General features: G+C 49.5%; 2 protein-coding genes across 3 annotated transcripts; one reads left to right on the top strand and one right to left on the bottom strand.

The window, feature by feature from the left end:
* The first annotated feature begins 985 nt into the window (after positions 1-985).
* PICK1 (protein interacting with PRKCA 1) lies at positions 986-10614 on the top strand. Of its 2 annotated transcripts, none has more exons than XM_036400396.1 (13): positions 986-1036; positions 1856-1947; positions 2530-2641; positions 3114-3242; positions 3369-3435; positions 4700-4789; positions 5222-5275; positions 5375-5437; positions 5812-5945; positions 6717-6809; positions 7647-7697; positions 8932-9076; positions 9328-10614. In XM_036400396.1, the coding sequence occupies exons 2-13, from the start codon at positions 1907-1909 to the stop codon at positions 9567-9569; spliced, it is 1221 nt and encodes a 406-aa protein (XP_036256289.1). In that variant the 5' UTR covers positions 986-1036; positions 1856-1906; the 3' UTR covers positions 9570-10614. The 2 variants fall into 2 exon arrangements, with proteins under 2 accessions (XP_036256289.1, XP_036256288.1); XM_036400395.2 differs by lacking the exon at positions 986-1036 and adding an exon at positions 1088-1380.
* A 2202-nt stretch (positions 10615-12816) lies between these two features.
* SLC16A8 (solute carrier family 16 member 8) lies at positions 12817-17993 on the bottom strand. Its single transcript, XM_036401068.2, has 4 exons — positions 17765-17993; positions 17131-17274; positions 15729-16592; positions 12817-13561 (listed from the first exon to the last, which is right to left on the bottom strand). Exons 1-4 carry the CDS (start codon positions 17991-17993, stop codon positions 13170-13172), a joined length of 1629 nt encoding a protein of 542 aa, XP_036256961.1. The 3' UTR covers positions 12817-13169.
* Positions 17994-21469: the final 3476 nt, after the last annotated feature.

Genomic DNA, 21469 nt, shown 5'->3' with positions numbered 1-21469 from the left:
TAACAGCACACTCTTGCCCCTTGTAGTCCAGCATTGTGGGTGGCTTCAGTCAGTGTTTTCATGTATGCAGACAAGAGGCTGCATACTGCAAACACTAACCACCCTCTCAGCCAGCAGCAGAGGTCATCACCATGGCCAGCCCTCATTCCTAGTCACGGAGGAGTTTTCAGTTCAAAGAGCACAATGTTGGGGTTGGGTTTTTTTGATCTGTGTCAGTAATTCAGGTTTGGAAGCCTGGTAGTTGCTCAGATGCCAGGAGCAGCTGGAAAAGATGACACAAAATGCGACAAGGCAACCACATTTCTCTGGGAAATCAAAGCATTCTCCCAGTGGTGGTGCTGTCATGATGGAGGCAGAAAACCATTTGAACAGCCAACCACTGCCCCCACACACATGGCAGAGAAGAACGTGTGGAAGCGTGGCGATCCTGCAGCACACACATGGCGGTGCAGTGGCTCTGCACACAGCTGTGCTGACTGGCTCCCATATCCGCTGGCGTCTGATGCTTCCTCAGGTCACTGCTGATCGTGACTGTGCCAAGCAATTTCACAGAATCACCGAATCAATTAGGTTGGGGAAGACCTCTGAGATCATGGAGTCCAACCTGTGACCGAACTCCACCATGTCAACCACACCATGGCACTGAGTGCCGCATCCAGCCTTTCCTTAAACACCTCCAGGGACTGTGACTCCACCAGCTCCCTGGGCAGCCCATTCCCATGTCTACCACCCTTTCCGTGAAGAAATTCCTCCTGGTATCCCACCTAAACCTCCCTTGGTGCAGCTTGTGACTATGTGCTCTTGTTGCCTGGGACAAGAGGCCGACCCCCACGTGGCTACGGCCTCCTTTCAGGGGTTGCAGAGAGCGATCAGGGCACCCCTGAACCGCCATTTCCCCGGCCGAACCAGGCCCCGCTCCCCCGGTCCCCATGGCACCATGGCAACGCGGCGGGCGCGCGGGGGGCGGCGCTCGGGCGGGCGCTTCCGGGCGGTGACGTGGCCGGCAGGGGCTGACGGCGCCGCGCGGCCGCTTCCGGTGAGCCTGGGGGCCCCTGAGGGACGCCCCCCGGCGGCTGCCCCCGGACGGTCCCGCCGGGCAGGCTGGGGCCGGGGCTGGGGCCGGGGTGGGGGCTGCGCTCGCCCCCTGCCTGCTACCCTTGCCCTGCCCGCAGCCCCTGCCCGGCACTGCCCGCAGCCCCTGCCCGCTGCCCGCTGCCCCTGCCCGGCCCCGCTGAGCTGTGGGTGAAGCGCGGGTCCCTCAGGGTCGGGTGTGGTGGAGGCGCCCACCCTCACGGCGTCGCCGTGCCTTGGGTGCTGCCGAAGGGTGGGCGGAACCCAAACGTGCCAGCTAATTGCTGTCCGAAATTAAATGGAAACGAGGTTTGTGCGTGGGGAAATAATGAGGCTTTCGGTGGGAAGCTTGAGCACGGCCTGCCGAGGCAGGCGGGGAATGTCAGAAAGTGACGTGACTTGCTGTGAAGTCAAGAGCACGGAGATGTGTGATGGATGTCGGGGATAAAACTGAGTGTTTTAGCAGTCGCGGTGCAAGGTCGAGCGTGGAAAGAAGCAGCTGCGGGAAGGGACCACGTTTTGTTCTGTGCTTTGGAAACGCTGCACGTGTGTCAGTGTTGGGTTTGGAACATGCAGCATTCAAATTCGAGGGATCCATCCTCTCGCATGCAGAGCAGAGAACCAGGGACACTTGACTAATATTTCATCTTTTGATATAAGAGCAGAGACCACAATGTGGCATCCCGAAAAAGAAAAAGGAGATTGATAAGGGTGACAGGCTGGTTCTATGTTTTTTTCTATTGCAATCATTCTTTATTTGGTTTATTCTGTTCTTTCTTCCCAGGGATTTTGGAATAAGCAGCTTCAGACAAACGGACTCCACTGAACCAAAACAATGTTTGCAGATTTGGACTATGATATTGAGGAAGATAAGCTGTGAGTATTTCATTTGTCTTTTCCTGGTGTTTCTTAAAATAGAAGTAGGCCTCGCAAGCAAGACCTAATGAGAGTTGATAAATTTACCTGTGTGTGACACTGTGTGCTGAGCATCAGCCTTCCTGTTCAGTGCTGATTTCTTGCTCCCTCTGGAGAGTGGGGATGAGGCATCGCTGTGCTGACAAGCAGAGAAGAATATTTGTGTTGCTCTGTAGTGACTGCCCTGCATTTAACATAGAGCACTTGATTTGCATCACGTTTATGCTGTGCAAGTTGTCCTCTCACCCCAGCACTAAGTCCAGGTGAAACACTGAAGCATGATAGTGTTTCTTCAGTGCCTAGCCATAGATGAGGGTGTCTCTTCCACCTCTAATCCTTGCATGCAATCCCAAGAAAAAGATGGCACAGAAGGTCTCCCTGCTCGCCCATGCTGATAGACCTTGTGGCAGAGGTGCGGAGGTGAGGGAATGACTTCAGACGTGCAGTGCCCATGATGTTTTCCATTTGTACTGACTCAGATACCAGAGTTGTTTCATATGCAGGCAGCTCTGCCTACGTTCAGTTATTCCTTTCTCTTTGTAGGGGCATCCCCACTGTACCTGGGACAGTGACCCTGAAGAAGGACTCTCAGAACCTGATTGGGATCAGCATTGGAGGAGGAGCACAGTACTGCCCCTGCCTCTACATCGTCCAGGTGGGCACCTGGGGAGGAAAAATAAGCCATCTTTTAAAAACAGAGTTGGCCTGAGAGATGGGAAGTGTGGAAAGACAGCACTATGCTGTTTGTTTTTCTCAAAGTGGGAGATGACATCTCACTTTCCCGTGAAAAGATTTCCTTACTCTAGTACCTAGTAGGTGTGGAAGAATTAAATTAAGACTGCTGGAATTATCCTTCTCCTTGGAGAGCATGTTAGAATTCACAGGGGAGCAGTGTGACACTCCCAACACCAGGAAATCCTGTGCTTGAGGAGGCACATCCTAGGCGCAAGAACTTCCTGAGAGAACAAGATGGTCAGCCCACCTCTTGGTTTGGAAAGGGGGAAAACTGCAGCTTCACCGTGGACAGAGCAGAAGTGGATTAAGAAGGAGGAGTGCAGCTGTTTGGTGTGTGCTCTTCAGCTCTGCCCTGCCCCTCTCCTGACTGCAGGTGCCTGTCTCTGCCCTAGGTGTTCGATAACACTCCAGCAGCCCTGGACGGCACCGTCGCAGCCGGGGATGAAATCACCGGGGTCAACGGGAAATCCGTCAAAGGGAAGACCAAAGTGGAGGTGGCCAAGATGATACAGATGGTAAAGGTGAGAGGTAGGAGGGGGCCACTGGAGCTTCTGGGTTGTAGTTGGCAGCTTATTGTCCTTGGGTAAAGGGAGCTGCTGCTGCTGCCTGCTTCCAGCACAGCAGTTTGGGGTTTGCTCTCTCTGCAGGGAGAAGTGACAATACACTACAACAAGCTTCAGGCTGACCCAAAGCAGGGCAAGTCTTTGGATATTGGTAAGACTGGTTTCTTTCTCCCTAGAGTGTTAAAATGATGCAGGAGGGTGAAAGATTGGTCCCAGCTAAAACCAAATCTGTTTCCTTTCTTGCTCTTAACTCAGTTGTTTTCAAATGGATGCTATCAAAGAGAGTTACAGGTTTAAAAAAAATCCTTCCCTGACATTTTGAAATAGGCTTGAAAGTTAAATCAAGACTTAATTGTAGTTGTGGGAGGCTTGTTTTTCTGTGCTGTGTTTAGTACAGATGATGAATCTCAGCTGCATAATAATTTAATTAATCTATTTTTAATACATGTAAGTTAGGCTGACCTATTTTGAGATGTACACAGAAATGTGTCAATTGAAAGGCATTGGTGGGGATTTGTAACCATGGAGAACAGTGATGAAATACCTATCTACACTGAGTTTTGTACAAACATAAATTTTATGAGAGACAGGAGAGCCTTTATTGCTAAAACAAAGTGTCTGGTTTTGAACTAAGCCTACACAGCTGTCTCCTTTATGTGATCTGCCTTTCTCACTTTCAGCAAAATGTATCCATTCTCTTTGCTCTCATTTATTTTCCTGGTGATTATGGTGCTAATAAATTGACAGAAATTCTGGAAAATTGTGAATAGTGAGATGGATTTCTGGGAAAACAGAAGTGTGATGAGAATATGGTATTTTCCAGAACACTGTGGCTTCAGCTGAGTTCTTGGGATCTGCAGGCAAGTCTGCCTGTAAATAAAGGTGACTGAGTCATCTGGTTCCAAGGAGGGCATAGATGTCTCTAGTAATTTGTAGGGTATGACGACCAAAGGCAGAAATTCCATTAAGAGGTGGCAAAAGGGTTTAATTAGGATTCAAAAGGTAAAAGTAAGGAAAGAGCCAGCACTGAGCATTAAGTCCAGATTGTCATTCAGCCTCATTACTTCAGCTGAAGTAATACAGCAGATAGCATAAGCAAAGTTTAGTTCCAAATATAAGTGCTTTGCTTATAGCAGAGTGATTGATTGGGACAATCTTCCAAAAGAATTGCTGGAGCTCTTATGATTGAAGTATTTAGGATGTGAGATCAGGGCAGATAGGCAAGTTAGAAAACGTGTTAGGCATGGCTGGACCAAAGTGCCCTGTTTTTGCAGTATTCTTTCTTCTTGCTGCCTCAATACTGAGTTAAGTGCAGTTTATCCAGTGCCTGGAAAACCAGTGGAATGTGCTGGTGAGCTTTTCTTGCCCATGGAAGTGACCCTGATGCTGGTTTGTCACTTTGTTTTGGCCTTTAGTATTGAAGAAGGTAAAGCACCGGCTGGTGGAGAACATGAGCTCGGGGACAGCAGATGCCCTGGGGTTAAGCCGAGCCATACTTTGCAATGGTGGGTATTGTCCAGGAGGACATTTTCCTAATGGAATGCTTACTCTCCTGTGTTTGCTTGCTTTTTATTGTTGTTTGCATGGTCCACACTCTTTTCTTCTGCTCTGCCTTGCTGTTGTGATTGTCTCTGCCCTTCCTGAGTGATACAGCCTGTCCCTGTGGCCACTTGAATGTTATCTCAGGTCAGATTAATTTAAAGCAGGGACCATCTTAGTGAATGCCAATAGATGATGACCCCACACTATAAAATAAGTTTGCAGTCATTTTAAACAGGACAGGCATTAAGGGGCGAGGGAAATTTGAACCAAATATATGAAACTGGTATTTTTCCACCAGTTTCTATATTTCATATCCACATGTTTAAGATCAGGTCCTAAACATGTCCTGAATGTGACTGTTATAATTCTTTATTCTGATTCTTGTTTCTATTTAGATGGACTAGTGAAGAGATTAGAGGAGCTGGAGAGGACTGCAGAGTTATACAAAGGTAAACTTGGTATTCCATCAGACAGCAGATGGGAGAGAAGGATACTTTCATTGTGTTTCAGTGAAGTGACTTAAATGTTTTTTCTGGCTTCCATCACAGGCTTGACAGAGCACACCAAGAGTCTTCTCAGGGCTTTCTTTGAGCTATCTCAGACACACAGAGGTAAAGAATCTTAGCAAAGGGAGCACAAATCTTTGACTTCCAGTTTCAGGAGTTTTTGTCAGTACTTAGATATGTGATTCTCTCACTCAAAAAAAAAAACCAAGGGTTGCAGAAATGAGCTGTGAAGGGCTGCTCTCCTGTATTACCAGTCATAGTGCTAACACAGGCCCTGTCCTTCACATGAGACATTGGGGAAATGCCCTGCCAAACTCTGGTCTTCAGGGAATATGTAGCTTACCTTTACTATTTCCCACATGTAACATCATCCCCCAGCTAATTGTAAGGTTATGGGAGAGACTTCTAATACTGGAGACAAGATTTTTCTCAGGGTTCACCTCTTTATTCATCTGTCTGTATTTATTCTGCTCATGCAGCATTTGGAGATGTTTTCTCTGTCATTGGTGTACGGGAACCACAACCAGCTGCCAGTGAAGCCTTTGTGAAATTTGCTGATGCCCATCGCAACATTGAGAAGTTTGGGATTCACCTTCTGAAAACAATTAAGCCGGTAACGAATTTACCCATAGGAGTAAAGGGTTTGGAGGAGAGGGGAATCTAGAAAGGCAGAAACTGTCTTTAAAGGTGTGGTCTTAAAAGTTCATATATTAAGGGAAGAAGGATCCTTGTCTGCTTTCCTTCAGGGAATTCTCTTCATAATGAAAAGAACCTGAGAGGTAACATAATGAATGTATCAACCTTGTCCCTGTGATTTCTGCATATGGTATATTCCTCTCCTTCTCTTTTGGGAATGAAGGAGTTGTCTCACTGACCAGTGTAGTACCTGATATTGGTACCCATAACTGCATTGTGTCACTAAAAGAGTTCAGACAAGCAACCCAGGAACAATGTAAGAATTTCAGTCATTATATAAGAGTGAGAGTCTCCAGGGGATCTCTGCACTTAGTTTAGCAATTTAGAGAGAATTTAAGTGTTGATTTGGGCACCACTTTCAGTGCTGTGTTGGATAGATCATGCTGGGCCATAAAACTTTGAAACAGGGAGAGCTGTTTCCAGAACCAGCTGAAAATAAAATGAGTCAAAAGCAGATGAATCCATGCTATAAGCGAGGCAAGCATTTCTAGTACTGGAACCACTTGCTAGTGACAGTAGAGGAAGCTCTAACCATTCTGAGCCATGGTAAAACATTTTCTTTCAAATGTGCTGGAGTTCAAAGAAGAGTTTTGAGGCATCCTCATGGCCTGTGCTGTGGAAAAGGTTGCACTTGAATTGTAGTCATGTTTTTTAGTCTTAATTCAGCAAGAGGGTGTTTCTGTTGCAGATGCTCACTGACTTGAATACCTATCTGAATAAAGCCATTCCTGACACAAGGCTGACTATCAAAAAATACCTGGATGTCAAGTTTGAATATTTGGTGAGCTGCTTTTTTTTTTTTCCTAAGTGTTGGTCAAAATTAAGTTTCCTAGAATCATCCTGAAAGTCACATCTAGCCTCTATGATCACATATCCATCCTTGCATAATCCATGAGAGAATGCCCTTTTTTTTCTAGTTCTTTGTTTACTGACAGATTACTCAGATTCAGATACTTGCTTTTAACTTAACACTTCTCACTGGTAAGAAGGATCTTACAGTACCCATATGACTTATTTCCTACATGATCAGAATTATTTCCTGATTTATTTCTAAAGAGTTTCTCTGCAACTTAGACTCTTGAACTCCTCTAAAGAGCTCCCCCTTACATATTTTTCAGGTAATTTTGGACACTCTTTCTTTAGCCAAAGTAAACAACTGTCAAGTCATATTTGCTCTAATTTAGACCTTGCTCTTTTTTTACCTCCTTCATTCCATTCAGCCTTCATTTTCTACCCAAAAAGGGTAAGATTGCTCAGTTCACCTGTTCTCTAATTGTAGGAATCTATTTCCTTTTGCCTGTTGAGAGTAGTACTTGGAGCTGCAGCCCTAAGGCAAGGGAATATGGTAGAATCTCTTCCTACATCAATCCTCCCTCCAATTAATATTTTTGTTTTCCTTCTTATTTATTCCCATCTCATACTTCTCTTGTACTGTCTTTTCCCAAAGAGTAGATGAACACAGGATTTTTTCCCACTGTGCTTTCTTCAGAGTCTGTCCACTGAAGAAAGGCTTGGAATGGTGCAACCTCATGGGTATGGGTGATGATAAAGTTGTTTCTAATTTTTAATAGTTCCTTCTTGTTTTGCTTTTTTTTTTTTAATCTTTAATTCTGCAAAGTCTTACTGCCTGAAAGTCAAAGAGATGGATGATGAAGAGTACAGCTGCATTGTGAGTATCAGTACAATTGCAAAAGCACTCCTGTGCCTGTCAGCACCCAAACAAGTGAATGCATCCTAAGGAATTACATACATTTATTCTTAATGTATTAGAAATAGGGGATCCTTAAATGCTACCTGGGGAGCACTGCAGCTTGTTTGCTCAGTAGTTGCCTTTCTCAGTGTTTAAGTACTATTAGGTTATGTAAGGAGGATTAAGGTGTTATCTTCACAGATTCCATTTGTGTGTAGTGTACAGCTTATCATTAAGACTTGTTTCTTAGAAATGGAGATTTAGCTTCTCTGTAGCAAAATGCATGTGAAGCTGCATTTATAAGTGAAGGAAATTGATTAAAGGATATCTGTTAACAATAGGGGGTTTATAGTTTAGAGTTTTAGGACTTTAATCCTTAACAGCTCTGTTTAAAATAGCTAAAGGTATCCCATAAATTCCAGTTTCCCTGCATAAGAGTAATATCTTTTTTTATCCTTGGTATAAACCTCAGAGCAGACATTTGATTTCTTGGAATGTCTAATTCCCAAGTGCCAAGCAGGAATCAAACTCCTAACACAATCTTTCATTATACATTTCCTTCTAAATGGGAAGGAAAGAATCCCAGTCTTGCCCAGCAGAGCGGCACCTTTGGGTTTGGCACACGCAGCGTGTGTTAGGGAGCCATAGTCTGTAGCACAGATTTTTCTGTATGTTGTGTTCACAGGTGCAAGGGAAGGATGCTTCATTGCTGACAGAGCTAACCCCTTTCCAGACTTTTGCAGGACAATGTATAGGTCCCTCCCTGTTGGTTTCCAGTATTTTGTCTGGATGGTTGTAGATACCAGAGGGTTCCCTTTGTAGATATGTAATTCATTATGCAATCCATACAGGGAAAACCTTACAGAGGAGGGCAGAATTTTTGTGTGCTTGATATAAACTTGTTCTTAATGCCTGTCTTGCTAGTCCAGGTAAGAAGCCATGTCACCTCTCCCTGCTGGGCTGAAAGGTGCCTGTCCTTTTGTATTTGCTTAGTAGTGATGCTTTACCATGGTTGGTGTGTTTGGCCTTCAAAGTGGCCCCACAGACTGCCAGTTTTTGACACGGCTCAGTGTTCCTCCTGCTTCCTGACAGCAGTTCCCATGTGCCTGAGAGGTCCGTAATAACCCAAGGCCATTGTGAGTCCACTCTGGTAGGCAGACTGTGTGCAAGCACTGCTGTGGGAGTCTCTAGCATGGTGCTGTGTTTTTGGCAGGCTCTGGGTGAGCCTCTCTACCGGGTCAGCACTGGGAACTACGAGTACCGCCTCATCCTGCGCTGCCGTCAGGAGGCTCGCACGCGCTTTGCCAAGATGAGGAAGGACGTGCTGGAGAAAATAGAGCTCCTGGACCAGAAACATGGTGAGTGCCACTGCTGAGTTCAGCAGACATGACTTTGGCCTCTCTGTTCCTCCTCTGTCTCAGCTCAGAAGACAGCTCAGTTCTTCTTTGCTGAAGAGCTCCTTTGTGGCTGTACCCGAGACATCAGCTCTGAGGGGCAAAATGTGTAGGTGATGGTATCTAACACTGGTAAGGGAAGCTTGATCACAGCCTTCACACTGTTCGGAAAGGAAATTTTTACACTTTTTCCCCCCAACATGTCTCCACTGCAGTGCAGGACATCGTGTTCCAGCTCCAGCGTTTTGTCTCCACGATGTCCAAGTACTACGACGACTGCTACGCCGTGCTCCGGGACGCAGATGTCTTTCCCATCGAGGTGGACCTCGCCCGCACCACTCTCAGCTATGGGCAGAAGGATACCTACACAGATGGGGCGGAGGAAGAAGGCGAAAGCGAGAGAGAGGGTAGCGGGAGGGAGGATGCAAATGGAGAGAAGCTCATTGATGATGCCTGAGTGTGTCAGCATGGCCAGAGGGAGGACTCTGCAGACTTATGAAAACATGTATTTCACGTGGCCATTCATCCTCCACCATTTCTCTGTGTGTCCAGCCTGGGATTCCTTCTCTGCTCTGGGTGGGGTAGCTGCTTGGATTGGGACCAGCCTCTGCTTTCGTCTCTTTTCTTTTGCCTGTTTGCCTGGATAATTCTTTTTGCCCCTGGAGACCTCTGGTACCCAACCTGGGTACTGCAGTGTGGTGAGGAAAAGCCACTCCTGCACCGCCATGTGCCCCTGTGCAGGCAGGACTCTGCTGAGCACGGGGGCAGCACCACTCCTCTCTGGCACATGGAAGCCAGTTAAGGGTTTGGAGGTGATTACAGATGGTGAGGGCAGCCCCCTTCCATCCTCCCCTTGTGCTATGGGGAAGTGTTGGCATCACTGCTTGCTGTCTTCAAGCTCCTTCTGAGGATCCACCTTAGGACTGTGATGGAAATACCCTATCTTTAAAATAGAAAGGAGACACAAGCCCTTGTGGAGACAGGAAGAGGCTTTGGGTTTTTTTAGTATAAAGAATGACTACTGTGCTCTCCTCTCTGCACAGCTATTTTGTGCTGCCTCTGGGCCAGCCAGCAGCAGTAGCTATCCTCCCATTCCCTAGCACAAGGGAAGGGGGGAAAGGAAAGCTGAGGTGAGAGTGCTTCTTTCCTCCTTCCTTTTCTCTTCCCCTCCCTCCATCCTTGTGGGCCAATCCTAGATGCAGATGGCACTTCATCTGTTAATGGGCTGCACAACTGCCAGGAGTGGTGGTGTTCTTGGGCCAGGGGTTTTGACTTCTCTGTTGTTACATTCTAGTAGTCATGGGAGAAGTTATTTAAGTGCATTAATTTATGATCAAGATTTTTCTTTTTTTTAGATTTGTGTTTCTCTTTGATTGTTTTTGCAGCTTCTACATCTCTGTGGGTGGCTGGAAAAAAACCATCCATGGTCAAGCTGCTCTGGAGAATTTAAACAGACTGGTGTAGTGACTATTGTCTGTAATAAAGAAATATGTGACATTTAATTTCATGTCCTTCATGCCTTTCTATGAAGGGTTTTTTTTGCTTATCTTCCATTGGTTTTAATTTTAAGGTATAATCTTGGGAAGATGGGTGTCACGTACTAGCCATTTTTGTCTTGTACTGGTGCATAATCTCTATAGCAACCTGTGGTGGTCAGTGCAGTGCAGATTTCCAGAGGAAGAGAGTTCTAAATGCTGTAGCAAGGCCAGTCCTCCAGGAACACCAGCTGCTCTGCATTTTAGCTTCCCAGGGGAGCACCAGCCTTCTAAAGGCCCCCAGGTGCCTTAGTCCCGCCAAGGTGGCATCCCTGTCCCTCTCCAGGCCAGCTTCTCCACACAGCTCAGCTGTTGCATCACAAGCTTCAGCTGATGCTTAAGTCCCTGATCCTCTTTCAGAGTTGTTTGTTGGGCCAAAACACGAAGCAGTTGGGGGGGAACTGAAAATGCTTCAGGGGAGTCTGCCTAAAAGCCATTGAAACCAAGTGTAAAGCAGCATAGCTGGGTTTTTTAGGAAGAGGTCTGGGAATCTTGCAGCACTGTCTGTAGTGAGACCTCGTACCCTGAGGGCTTTTATTTGCTTTTGTGAAAATAATTTAAGAGTGGGAGGCTTAGTGGGAAATGTTGGCTTGTGACAAGGAAACAGAGGGGACCTTGTTCTAGTGACTGGCCTGGCTGACAAGAGCAGTTGTTTTCATGCTGTGGACCTTGGACCTCTGGGAAGCTGTGAGCTCCTTGGAGGGCATACTAGTGAATAAGGGAAACCCAGCCTGGGGTTACTGGGGAAAGAACTGCAGAGCAGCTTGGTTGAGCAGAAACAGCGATCTTTCCTTGTTGGAAAGGGAAAACAAGCTTTGAGAGCACTGGGTGAATGCCTGCAGGGCCCCAGCACCCTTGCTGCTCCTCTCATTCTCCCAGAGCTTTGCATCTGGGGTTTGGTATGGAGTTTAGTCTTGTTTGGGATATTTCTAAGTGAGTTTGAGTAGGAAAAAGCCCAAAGTCACCACTGTGAATAGCTCAGTATGAGATCTAACAGTGGTGTTAGCTATGGTGGGACAGAGTACAGCCTCGTGGCGTTTACCTTCTCCCCTCCAATCTCCAGTTCTTCTGTCTCTTCTTAAACTGATATTCTTCAACAGCTTTATTTTGCTCACCATTTACTGCTGTTTTTTGTTTGGGAGCACCTAGAATGAAACCCTTTCCTTCATGTCCCCACTCCCCTGCTTTGTTTAAATGGCTTTATGGATCCTGCCAACTACCCGTTAATTTGTAGTCAGTCTGGTCTGGAATGAAACATAACTTTTCGTGGCCCAACAAGCTGCCTTCCCTGTAGCCCTCTGCTTAGTTTTTGATCCCCTGTTATAGTCACAGGTTCCCCCAGGGTCTCTGAGGTGAAGCAGTTCAGGAAACCGGAAGAAAGAGCTTTGGCCAGGGGTGTTTATAAAAGATCCAGTCCTAAAGCAGATTAGAAGTGCTTTAAGCATGCCAGGGAAGGTTGTCCTCTCTGAATCTAGAAATCCACTACTGCAGCAGGGGGTGAGGGGGTCATGCCTGCTTTACCACGTGCTCCAACACCCTCGTTAGCGGCACTCGGGGACTGGGGCTTGTCCTTCTGCCTTACCTTTGATTCCTTTATGTAAGGAGGTTTTCTCTATTTAAGAGGAAAACACAGGCACGTCTGGTGCCATTCCTGCTCAGTGGATAATCGCTTGGGACACGGTTATTTACCTGCCTTGAAACCCCTGCCCCCACAGGGGCCAAGTTGTTCCCTTCACACGTCAACGGGGCTCACTTGAGCCTAGATAAAGCTGGCTTGGTGCTATTCCTGTCAGCGGGGCTCCGTGCTGCAGCTGCACACCTAATGGCATTAGCCTTTCTTAGGTGTCTTCTTCTTGTACCTCAGCAGCAGCCTCTGAGGCAGCGCTTCCCTACTTGGGGAAGCAGCATCAGGTGTCGCTGCCCCAGCTTTACCGTCCACAAAAGATGTGCCAGGCAGAGGTGCTTGGAGCTGGTGGTCTCCTGGTTCGGCAGTGCCTGAGGGAGGTGTTGCAGAGAGCCTGGTGTCTACCCCCACGCTGGTGCCCCTGGACCTCCTAAACGTGCTGCCAGTGAGACTGACACTGTCCAGACAGGGAAGTGGGGTGAAGGAAACACTGACACCAGAACAGAGCATACCAGATCTGATTACAAAGAGTCTCTAATTGTTTATGTTCGGTGTCGTGACAATGCAGAAGGAAAAGGAGAGTCCTTGGCAGCCTCTTCAGAAGACTTTCTCCGGGGCTGGTTTGAAAGTGAGGAAAGAAGATTATTATTTTTTCTTTTTGGTGTTTGGGCTGCTCTGAGCCTGTGTTGTACCAGCATGGGTGCAGGATGCAAGCAGACGTATCACTGGGTAGGTTGTGGACATATGTACATAGGGACCTGCTATTCTTGTACCTCTCCCTCTTATTTCTTACATCTGCCTTTGTCCCAACTTTCTGCTCCCCGCATCCCACCTACCCTCCCATGCTGAGGTGCTTGCACACAAGGCCAGTTTTATACATCCCTGTTCTCTGCCCTGGCTAGAAACTGTCCCTCTCCACCATCTGGTCAGCGTTGCAGCCGTCCCGTGCCAGCACCTCCCCGTCCCCTGCGGGACAGCCGCCTCCCTCCCCTCGCTGCTCCTCTGCCACATGGTTGGCCTCCTCGCTGGCCACCACCACGGCGCTGTCGGTGCTGTGGGCCGGCTGGTGGTTGTCACTGCTGTGCTCCTCGGCTTCCTGCACGTCGGACTCCGCTTCCTCGGTGTCGCTCCCCGCTCCCGCAGTGGGGTTGTTCTCGGGGGGAGGCTCCTTCTTCCCTCGGTTCAGGCAGCAGTAGCTGGCCACACCCAGGAAGAGGGCGGAGAGCACGACCTCTGAGCCCGCCAGGTAGAAGATCACCTCATAGTTCTTGAGAGCATCGACCAGGCGGCCTGATGGTTGGAGAAGACGTGAGATGGTTGGAGAAGACATGAGATGGTTAAATTCAGCCTACGCACTCCTGCATGGACAGCCCAGTGCAGGGGGGCAGCATCTGCATGTGGCTGAGGACCCATTCCTCAAGGGAGCAGCAAGAAGCCTGAATATCTAAAAATCACCCTGGGAAACAGCCACACTGTACTTCCAGGGAAAGTACGGTAACAGTGCATGGTTGGTGTTTTCCCTTGTTTGGACAAGCTTAAAAAATTGTGAGTCTTTCATGGTGGACCATCTTTTCTACTTGCCAAAGTGGGAAAAGCCTCTCATGATTTGGATTGGCCAGTCTCAGAAAAGAAAGTTTGAGAGGCATTGCTATTTCTTAAGCTATTATGTCAGGAAAACATTCTGTAGGGAAGAACAAACTTTTTCTCATTGCTATTTCTTAAGCTATTATGTCAGGAAAACATTCTGAAGGGAAGAACAAATTTCTCTTTGGCAGACAAATCCCTCTGGTTGGCCCACACCTGATGATTTCTGTGCCAGAGATATTCTCAATATATTTTCTGTATCCACTGGGGCTAGCAATGGAGGAAGAGGTCCCAGTCCTTGGGGAGCACAAACAGCTGCCTTGCTGCTGTCAGGATGCAGCCGTGGAACCGCGCTCTCCATCCCGGTCTCGCCTGCTTCCGAATGCACATGTGACCCCAGTCGCTGCTGTGCTACAGAAACCAGCCCCAGGACACGCTGAGGTGCCTCCCGGAGCAGTCATGGGAGGCACGTGGTGCATTCCTGGGCAGGTGAATGTGGCCCTGTTCAGCCAAGCCGGATGGCGAGCAAGGAGCCCCAGCGCGCGTGCGTGTGCGTGTGTGAGTGCAGCTTATCCTGTGCCAAACGCCCTCGGCCCCACAGAGCGGGAAGCAGCTCAGGAGGATTACACCAAACAAAGCCACTTTGTTCACCCCCCTTCTCCCAGCTGAGCGCTGTTCTCCCCGAGTCCGAGCCATCAGGATTGTCAGAGCGCTCGGGCTTCCTGTGCCAGGGGGGTCCTACAGCCCCCAACACGACCTGGCTGCCCCCAGCACGGTTCTTCAGTGACCCTGCACTGTCTGCGTGCCACTGTACGTGCTCACAGCACCAAGGCATAGCTGAGCTGAGGCAGGAGGGCTGAGGGATTCCCGTGTTAGCACCCTACTGGTGGGCCTTGCTCCTTGGGGCAAGGTGCTGTTAAATCCTTCTCTTCCCCAATGATCTCTCTGCAGCTGCCTCCAAAACACATATTTCTTGACCCTCCCTGGCTTGGGACTGCCAACTGCCCCACAGCTTATAAAGTGAAACATGAATTATTGTTAGCATATAAGAGGGTCCTCTCTTGGCTGCCAAATTTTACTTGAGAACTGGTTGGAGTTGCTGAGGGCAGGTTTTACTCATAACCAGTGGTTTGTGTTGAGGAAGAGACCATTCACACAAAGGTCTTCAATGATGGGCTTTAGCCTGTGTGTTACAGCTGAAGGAAGGGAGTGCAAGAAACAACAGAGTGGTTCCTGCCTGGGGATTTTCCATAGTCTTGTCCCTGACTCTTCCTTGCAAATCAGGAAACTGCACTTTGTTTGGAAATGAGCCTTGGGCATGATTTGGCTTTCTCACATGTGATCAGACACTTAACATTAATCTACACCAACCTCCATTCAACAGCCTGCTTTTATGGGCTGTTTGTGGGGCCTGGACCTTACCAGGGGCTGTGACCTAGACTAGACTGGCTGAAAAGCTGTGAGTGTCTTAATCCTCTTAGAAAAATTACCAGCCAATGCCTCAGGGGACTGTGCAAACTGTTTTGACTTGACTGACAGCAAAACACCTGTGCCTTGGAATTGGGATCCGAACAAATTGAGGTCACTTTTCACAGTGCCAATCAAAAGGCCATGGACACCAAGGAGCATTTGAGAGACACTTGCTTTGTCCTAATGAAGACTCTCAAAGGTTTGTCTGCAGCATGTGCCTGACCCTATCCTTAACATGATTCTATGCAACATTCGTAGTGAAGGCTGAGATCAGCTCTCAGCTTCTAGAGCAAACTTAAAGTTGAGAAATAGGGTCTTTCTTCAAGTGGGGTGTCCGTGCCCAGTACCTGCAATTCAGTGGAGCAGTGGCGGCCAAAAGAGGCACCTGCAGCAAGACACCTACCTGCAGAGGGTGGGCCGATGAGCACAGCAAAAGCCTCAATGAGCAGGACCAGCCCGATGGCGCTGGAGAACTTCTGGGAGCCGACGATGGCCATCAGCACCTCGAACTGCAGTGCCCCCACCATGCCGTAGGAGATGCCAAAGAAGACGCAGAAGATGACCAGCCCTGTGTAGTTGCTGGCCCTGGCACTGCAGATGTCTGTCAAGCCGTTGAAGAGCATGGAGAAGCTGAACAGATAGGCCACGTGAGGGCGGACCCACTTCAGCCCTGCCACCATGCCACAGGCTGGGCGGGCAAAGATGTCTATGAAGCCGATGATGGAGAGCAAGAATGCGGCCTCGGTGTCCGGGACGCCTGTGTCCTTGGCATAGTTGACCAGCAGTATGGGGGGCACAAAGAGACCCAGGACCAGGATGAACTTTGAAATCGTGTAAATGATAAACCCTCGGTTGGAGAAGATACTAAAATCCAGAAGCTTCTTTCCTTTCTTGGGCTTCTTCTTGGCTTTCTTGCCTTTCTTGGTTCCATCAGTGGTGCTGATTCCCTCCTCTGACTTCCCTCCTATGGGCAGCATCTCCTTGGCTTCATATTTGTCCTGAGCCTTCCCCATCTTCCTCTTCATGCCCATATCCAGGGGTCTCATGACTGCTCCACAAGTGCAGCAGTTAAGCAGAAGGCCCCCCATGATAAGGAACCCTCCTCGCCAGCCAAACTTCTCCAGCAGCACTTGCCCCAGAGGAGAGAGGGAGGAGAGGAAGACAGGGCTCCCAGCAGCAGCCAGTCCATTGGCCAGAGGCCGGCGCTTGTCAAAGTAGGTGCCCAGCATGATCAGTGAGGGCTGGAAGTTCAGTGCCATACCCAGCCCTACATGGAAGTGAGAGCCAGAAGTGCAAGAACATGAGATGTGTTTTGCAACAAGCTGAAAACTCCCCTTAGACTATCCTAGTCCAGAAGTCCCATGATGGGATGAATGTACTCCTCACAAGCCTCTGTGTCTTCATGTTGGTGGATAGCCCCTGCAGGGGATGGGCTAAACCAGCCTGTCCATCTCAAGTGGGTTTGAATCAGGTAATTGTGCTCACACTTAGGCAGGACCTGAGCCTTACACAGGAATTCTGCCTCTTTCCCCTGCCACTCTGTACTGATGCTGCCTACCACAGTCACTGTGATCACTGAGCACCACCTAGGTTTCTTCTGTCTCTCAGCCACAGGCCCCTGCTGTTTAGATCCAGCAGATGCATCCCTCACAGGTGCAACATTCAGGACTAGGTGCATCCCATAGCATGTGCAAATAGGCTGGGGAGACCTGATACTAGACATGGCAGTGCTAAAGGGAAATACGACATGGTTTTGGCTCTCCCCAGGTAAGCCTGTGTTGCCCTCCAAATCTCAGGGCTCTTACCTGTCAGCACACCAGCTGTCAGATAAAGCTCGATGATGTTGGTGGTAAAAGATGCCAGGATCATCCCAGCGGAAGCTAGCAGCCCGCCAATGAGCATCACGGGCCGGCAGCCAAACTGGTTCACCATGATGCTGCATACTGGTCCTAGGAGGAAGCAGAGGAGACAGAGGAGGTGACCAGGAGGGGACAGGACAGCTGGGAAGGGGCAGGCAGCCCAAGCAGGGCTCTCAGGGAGGATGAAGCTGTAATGATGGAGCTCACTACTTGGCTGCTTAGGTACACATCTGTTGGGCCTGGCCAAGGGAGAGGGGCCTGTGGTGTGGAGGCTTCTGTTCTGCCCTGCCTTTTCCCTGGCGCTTGGTGTGATAGGAACAGCACTTCAGCAGTGGGAGCAAACCCTGTATCAGTTGTCTGGGATGTAGGTGTGGTGACCCCTGAGGTCTCCTGGGGCAGAGGAAACAGGGATATGAGATGCAGCACACTTCCAGAAGAGAAGTGGGAGGACAATTGTATTCTGCATCGTGGTTCATGACCAGGCCAGTGAGCATGAGAGAGTCCATGGGGACATGGTCTGGGCCCATGGCAGAGTGGGAGAGGTGTGAGCTGAGGAGGGGGAAGTGTGTCCAAGCATCACCTGTCCCATAGAGCATGGCCAGCATGATGGAAGAGATCCAGGCTGTGTCACTGTAGCCCACGTGGAAATCTTTCATGAGCTCCTTGAAGTAGACACTGACGGCTTTGGGGAAGGCATAGGAGAAGCCAGTGATCACAAAGCAGCCAAGGAGCACGATCCAGCCCCAGCCACCATCCGGGGGCTTCACAGGAGCCGGGAGCTGCCCTTCTTCTGGGTCAGGTCTCCCCATCTTCTAACCTAGGAATGGAAAGGCAGGCTGGGAGGAAGTAGTGCAACACAGAGAGAGAAAGTCTGCTGGCATTGCAAGAAGAGAAGAGCAGAGCAGAGGAGCAAACATTTACTACAAGATTTCTCTCCATGCCCACCATCTCCAGGCTCTGAGAGGCTCATCAGGGGCCACATCTGCTCTTTGTACCCTGATCCTGCCAGGTGAGGTGACATTGCTTTGGGGTGTGAGGTCATGCCTCAGCTGGGCAGAGGTGGGAAGCTCCCCCTGAGACTGGGGCAGCCCAGAGCTCCATAACCCCTGGCCAAACATATACAAGCATTGTCACAGCTCCCAGCTGAGCCTGGAGTGCTGCAGCATCCATCTGATGCAGCATCAGGATCTGCAGCACCCCCCTTGCTTCATATCCAGCCTTGCCTACAGATGGGGCGAGACAAAGACCAGCAATGTGAACCCTTTTTGCTTCCTAAAATCTGCCTTTGAGCCTCTCCCATGCTGGTCTGCTCCAGTGGGGAGTCCTCCAGGACCTGCCCTGCCACAGAAACCTCCAGCAGTGAAGCAAGGAGATCCATTAAGCCCTCTGTTCTTCTCTCTGGAAGGCCCCAGTGCATGGCACTCTCCTTCTCCCTCCCCTCCCCTCCCCACCCTCAGGGGCCAGATTTCCGAAATAGGTGAAGGGGGAGAGCACAAAAACCCGGTGGTTATTTGCATGCCAGAGAGATTAGGGCTCTGTATGTACACAGAAGGGCCGGAACAAAGCCTAAGTGGGGAGAAGGAGGGAATTAAAGGGGATGTCTTGTGAGTTGCTCTCAGGGCTCTTAAGCTGCCCAGGAATTTTGCTCCAGCTGACTGCTGTGGGTATGTTTTTCTTTTCTCCCTTAGGTACCAGGTTTCTGCCCCTTCCAGCACCATTGGCCACAGTTTCTTTGTCAGCCAGGATTATTTCCACACCTGCATGCAAAGCCATCACTGGACTTATGCTACAGATGCTCCCAAGTAGATTAGACAGGCATTCTGCACGCCTGAGCTGGGCTTTTTTGGTCTGGTTTGTCTCCTATCACTGTCTGGTGGCAGCACACTCCACTGGCAAGGGTCCTCTCTCCTGCCCAGCTCTCCTGGCTGAAGGGCTGCAAGATGGCATCAGCGTCCTCATCCCTTGGCACCAGCAATTGTGGGAAATGCCAGGAGTCACAAATGGACTAGAGAGTGCTGAGGGGACAGGGACTGTCTTATGGATGTGACACACATAGCTACAACCCAGGATCTCTGGATCTGGGTGCATTTCTCAAGGAAGTCCCTGTTCTTGGTGTCCTCCATGCAAAGGGGGTGAGTTGAGCTGATTCCTATAGTTGCTGTTGCTCTGGATGTCAGAGAAGTGCAAATCCTTTAGACAAAAGTGTGGATGGCACGAGCTGGGGCAGACCCCAGGCAGAGGGCCCTACTTGGCAAGAGTGGTCTTACTCCACAGCCACCCCCAGCTGTAGCCCTCCTTCCCCTCTCCAGGGGAAAAACAGAGTGCAGCACTCAGGTACCTGCCTCCACCATGGGTCCCTGCAGCAGAGTTCCCCAAACTTTCAGGATGCTGTGAGCCATGAAAAAAGGGAGCTGAATCTGGCTCTGAGCATGGACTGGGGCAACTCTTCTGGATGGCTGTTTCCTAGCAGCTCTTGGGTTGATCCACTGGGGCCAGCACAGGCTGCTCTAATCTCTCCCTCCCAGCCCAGATCTCAGGGGCTCAGGGCAAGAGACAGAGAGGCAATGAACTGAAAGCAGGGGGCTATGAAGATATTTTTAAGGCAAGGAATCCCTACAAGGACAAGAAGAATAATGATACCAGCTATCCATACCTCCCCCATCTCGCCCTCACTGGTATTTTCTGGATCACTGGCACCCTGACAGCCAGACTGAATGCCTCGCTCCGTTTCTGCCATTTTGCCCACTGCTCCTGTCCCAGCTCCAGCTGACTGGCAAGCTGGGTCCAGCTGTACAAAAGGTGACCAGCTGCCAAAGCACACTGATTTCTCAATCAGAGCTGGTGCTCCACCACTGCACCATCTGCTGCACGTAGCTACTTCAAGTAAGAGCTGCCACCAAATGTAGCCTGAGAATTGTTGTCCAAGCCCCTCTCCAGCCTTGCTTTTCTTGAGCTCATCCTGCACCGCAAATTAAATGAATCAATCAAACCATTGCAATCCATCTTTCCCTCAACCTTTCTGCTCCCTGCCAGCACTCTAGCAAGAAAATATTTGTCTGTCTCTGACATGCTCTTCAGAGATTTTGTAGCACTGCCTGTCAATGATGAGCCCATGGCATCTGATTTTGAAGAGCACATTAGACAAATGTCTGTGAGTACTTGTTTGAGTCTGGAGCTGGAGGGCACCTCTGCAGGAGCCACTTGCTCCATGCTACAGAGCTGTACAGCAAAGCATGAAAGCACTTTTACCTGCCTGCAGCTAGGTGTGGCTGCAAATGATGGGGTGCACCAGAGGAGCTCACCTGTGGAGATGCCTCCAAGGCCAATATGCCATAGCACACCTCGTAACACCTCTGCTGGAGGTTTATCCCAGCTGTGAGCCCGGCAGCTCAGAGCTGCCTCGTTCCTAACACCATGGCACACATGCTTCTCTGCTCACATCAGTCACACCACGTACCTGCTCCTGCCTTTGCACACTCTACAGCTCACTATCATTTTGTCCCCAGTTAAGGAGCTTTATCCACAGGTAAAAACACAGTTTGTGAGTTCACATGCACCTAAAAGCTCATCAGCATGACCACCTGCCCTTCCCCTTGCATCACAGGAAGGTGGGCCAGAGCAGAACTTGCTGCAGGTGGCTGCAAGAAGACTTGCACTGACCAGGAGGCACAAGCCCAGGCTGGAAGGGTGAAGACCACAGCAGGTTCAGTTGTGGCTGCCAGTCCCTGGACACACACAGAGCACAGTGCAGACAGTGCTGGATAATGCCCAGAAAATCCCCACTGTGCTAGACAAGCTGCACCCAGGAGGGTCCGCATAAATGCTCTTAGTGCCTCCATGCAGTACAGATAGGGTGGGGAGTCTATTTATTGAGTGCCAGGCCCACAGTTCATGCCACCAGCCTCTCCAACCCACAGACAACCCCCAGGAAAGCATTTTTTAGAGAATAAAATGAATGCAGGCCTGGGGTGAGTTGTTCCTCTTGGCTGCTGGAGCGAGGGTGCCAGCATCCCTCCACAGCACTGACCTGTGCAATGCAGCGATGACCTCCGAGCACAAGCTGAGCCCCCAAGGGTTGAGCAGATCCCTCAGCAGCACTTCCTTCTCCTGCTGGCTGGCACTTCCCGGCTCTGGATGAGGGTGCCTGGTTAGAAGGTCCTGCTGGATCTTTTCTCCATGGTGGGCACAGGACAATGCCTGCAGGAATCTAGCACCTGTTGAGCAGTCTCTTGTGCTCCGTTCCTTCCTTTGGAGCAGCTACGTCCTCACAAGACAGCTAATCCCC

The sequence above is a fragment of the Molothrus ater genome, chromosome 5 (assembly GCF_012460135.2).
Source record: "Molothrus ater isolate BHLD 08-10-18 breed brown headed cowbird chromosome 5, BPBGC_Mater_1.1, whole genome shotgun sequence".
Taxonomy (NCBI): Eukaryota; Metazoa; Chordata; class Aves; order Passeriformes; family Icteridae; genus Molothrus; species Molothrus ater.
Note: the sequence above shows the minus strand (reverse complement) of the source record. Positions and strands in the feature narration are given on the sequence as shown.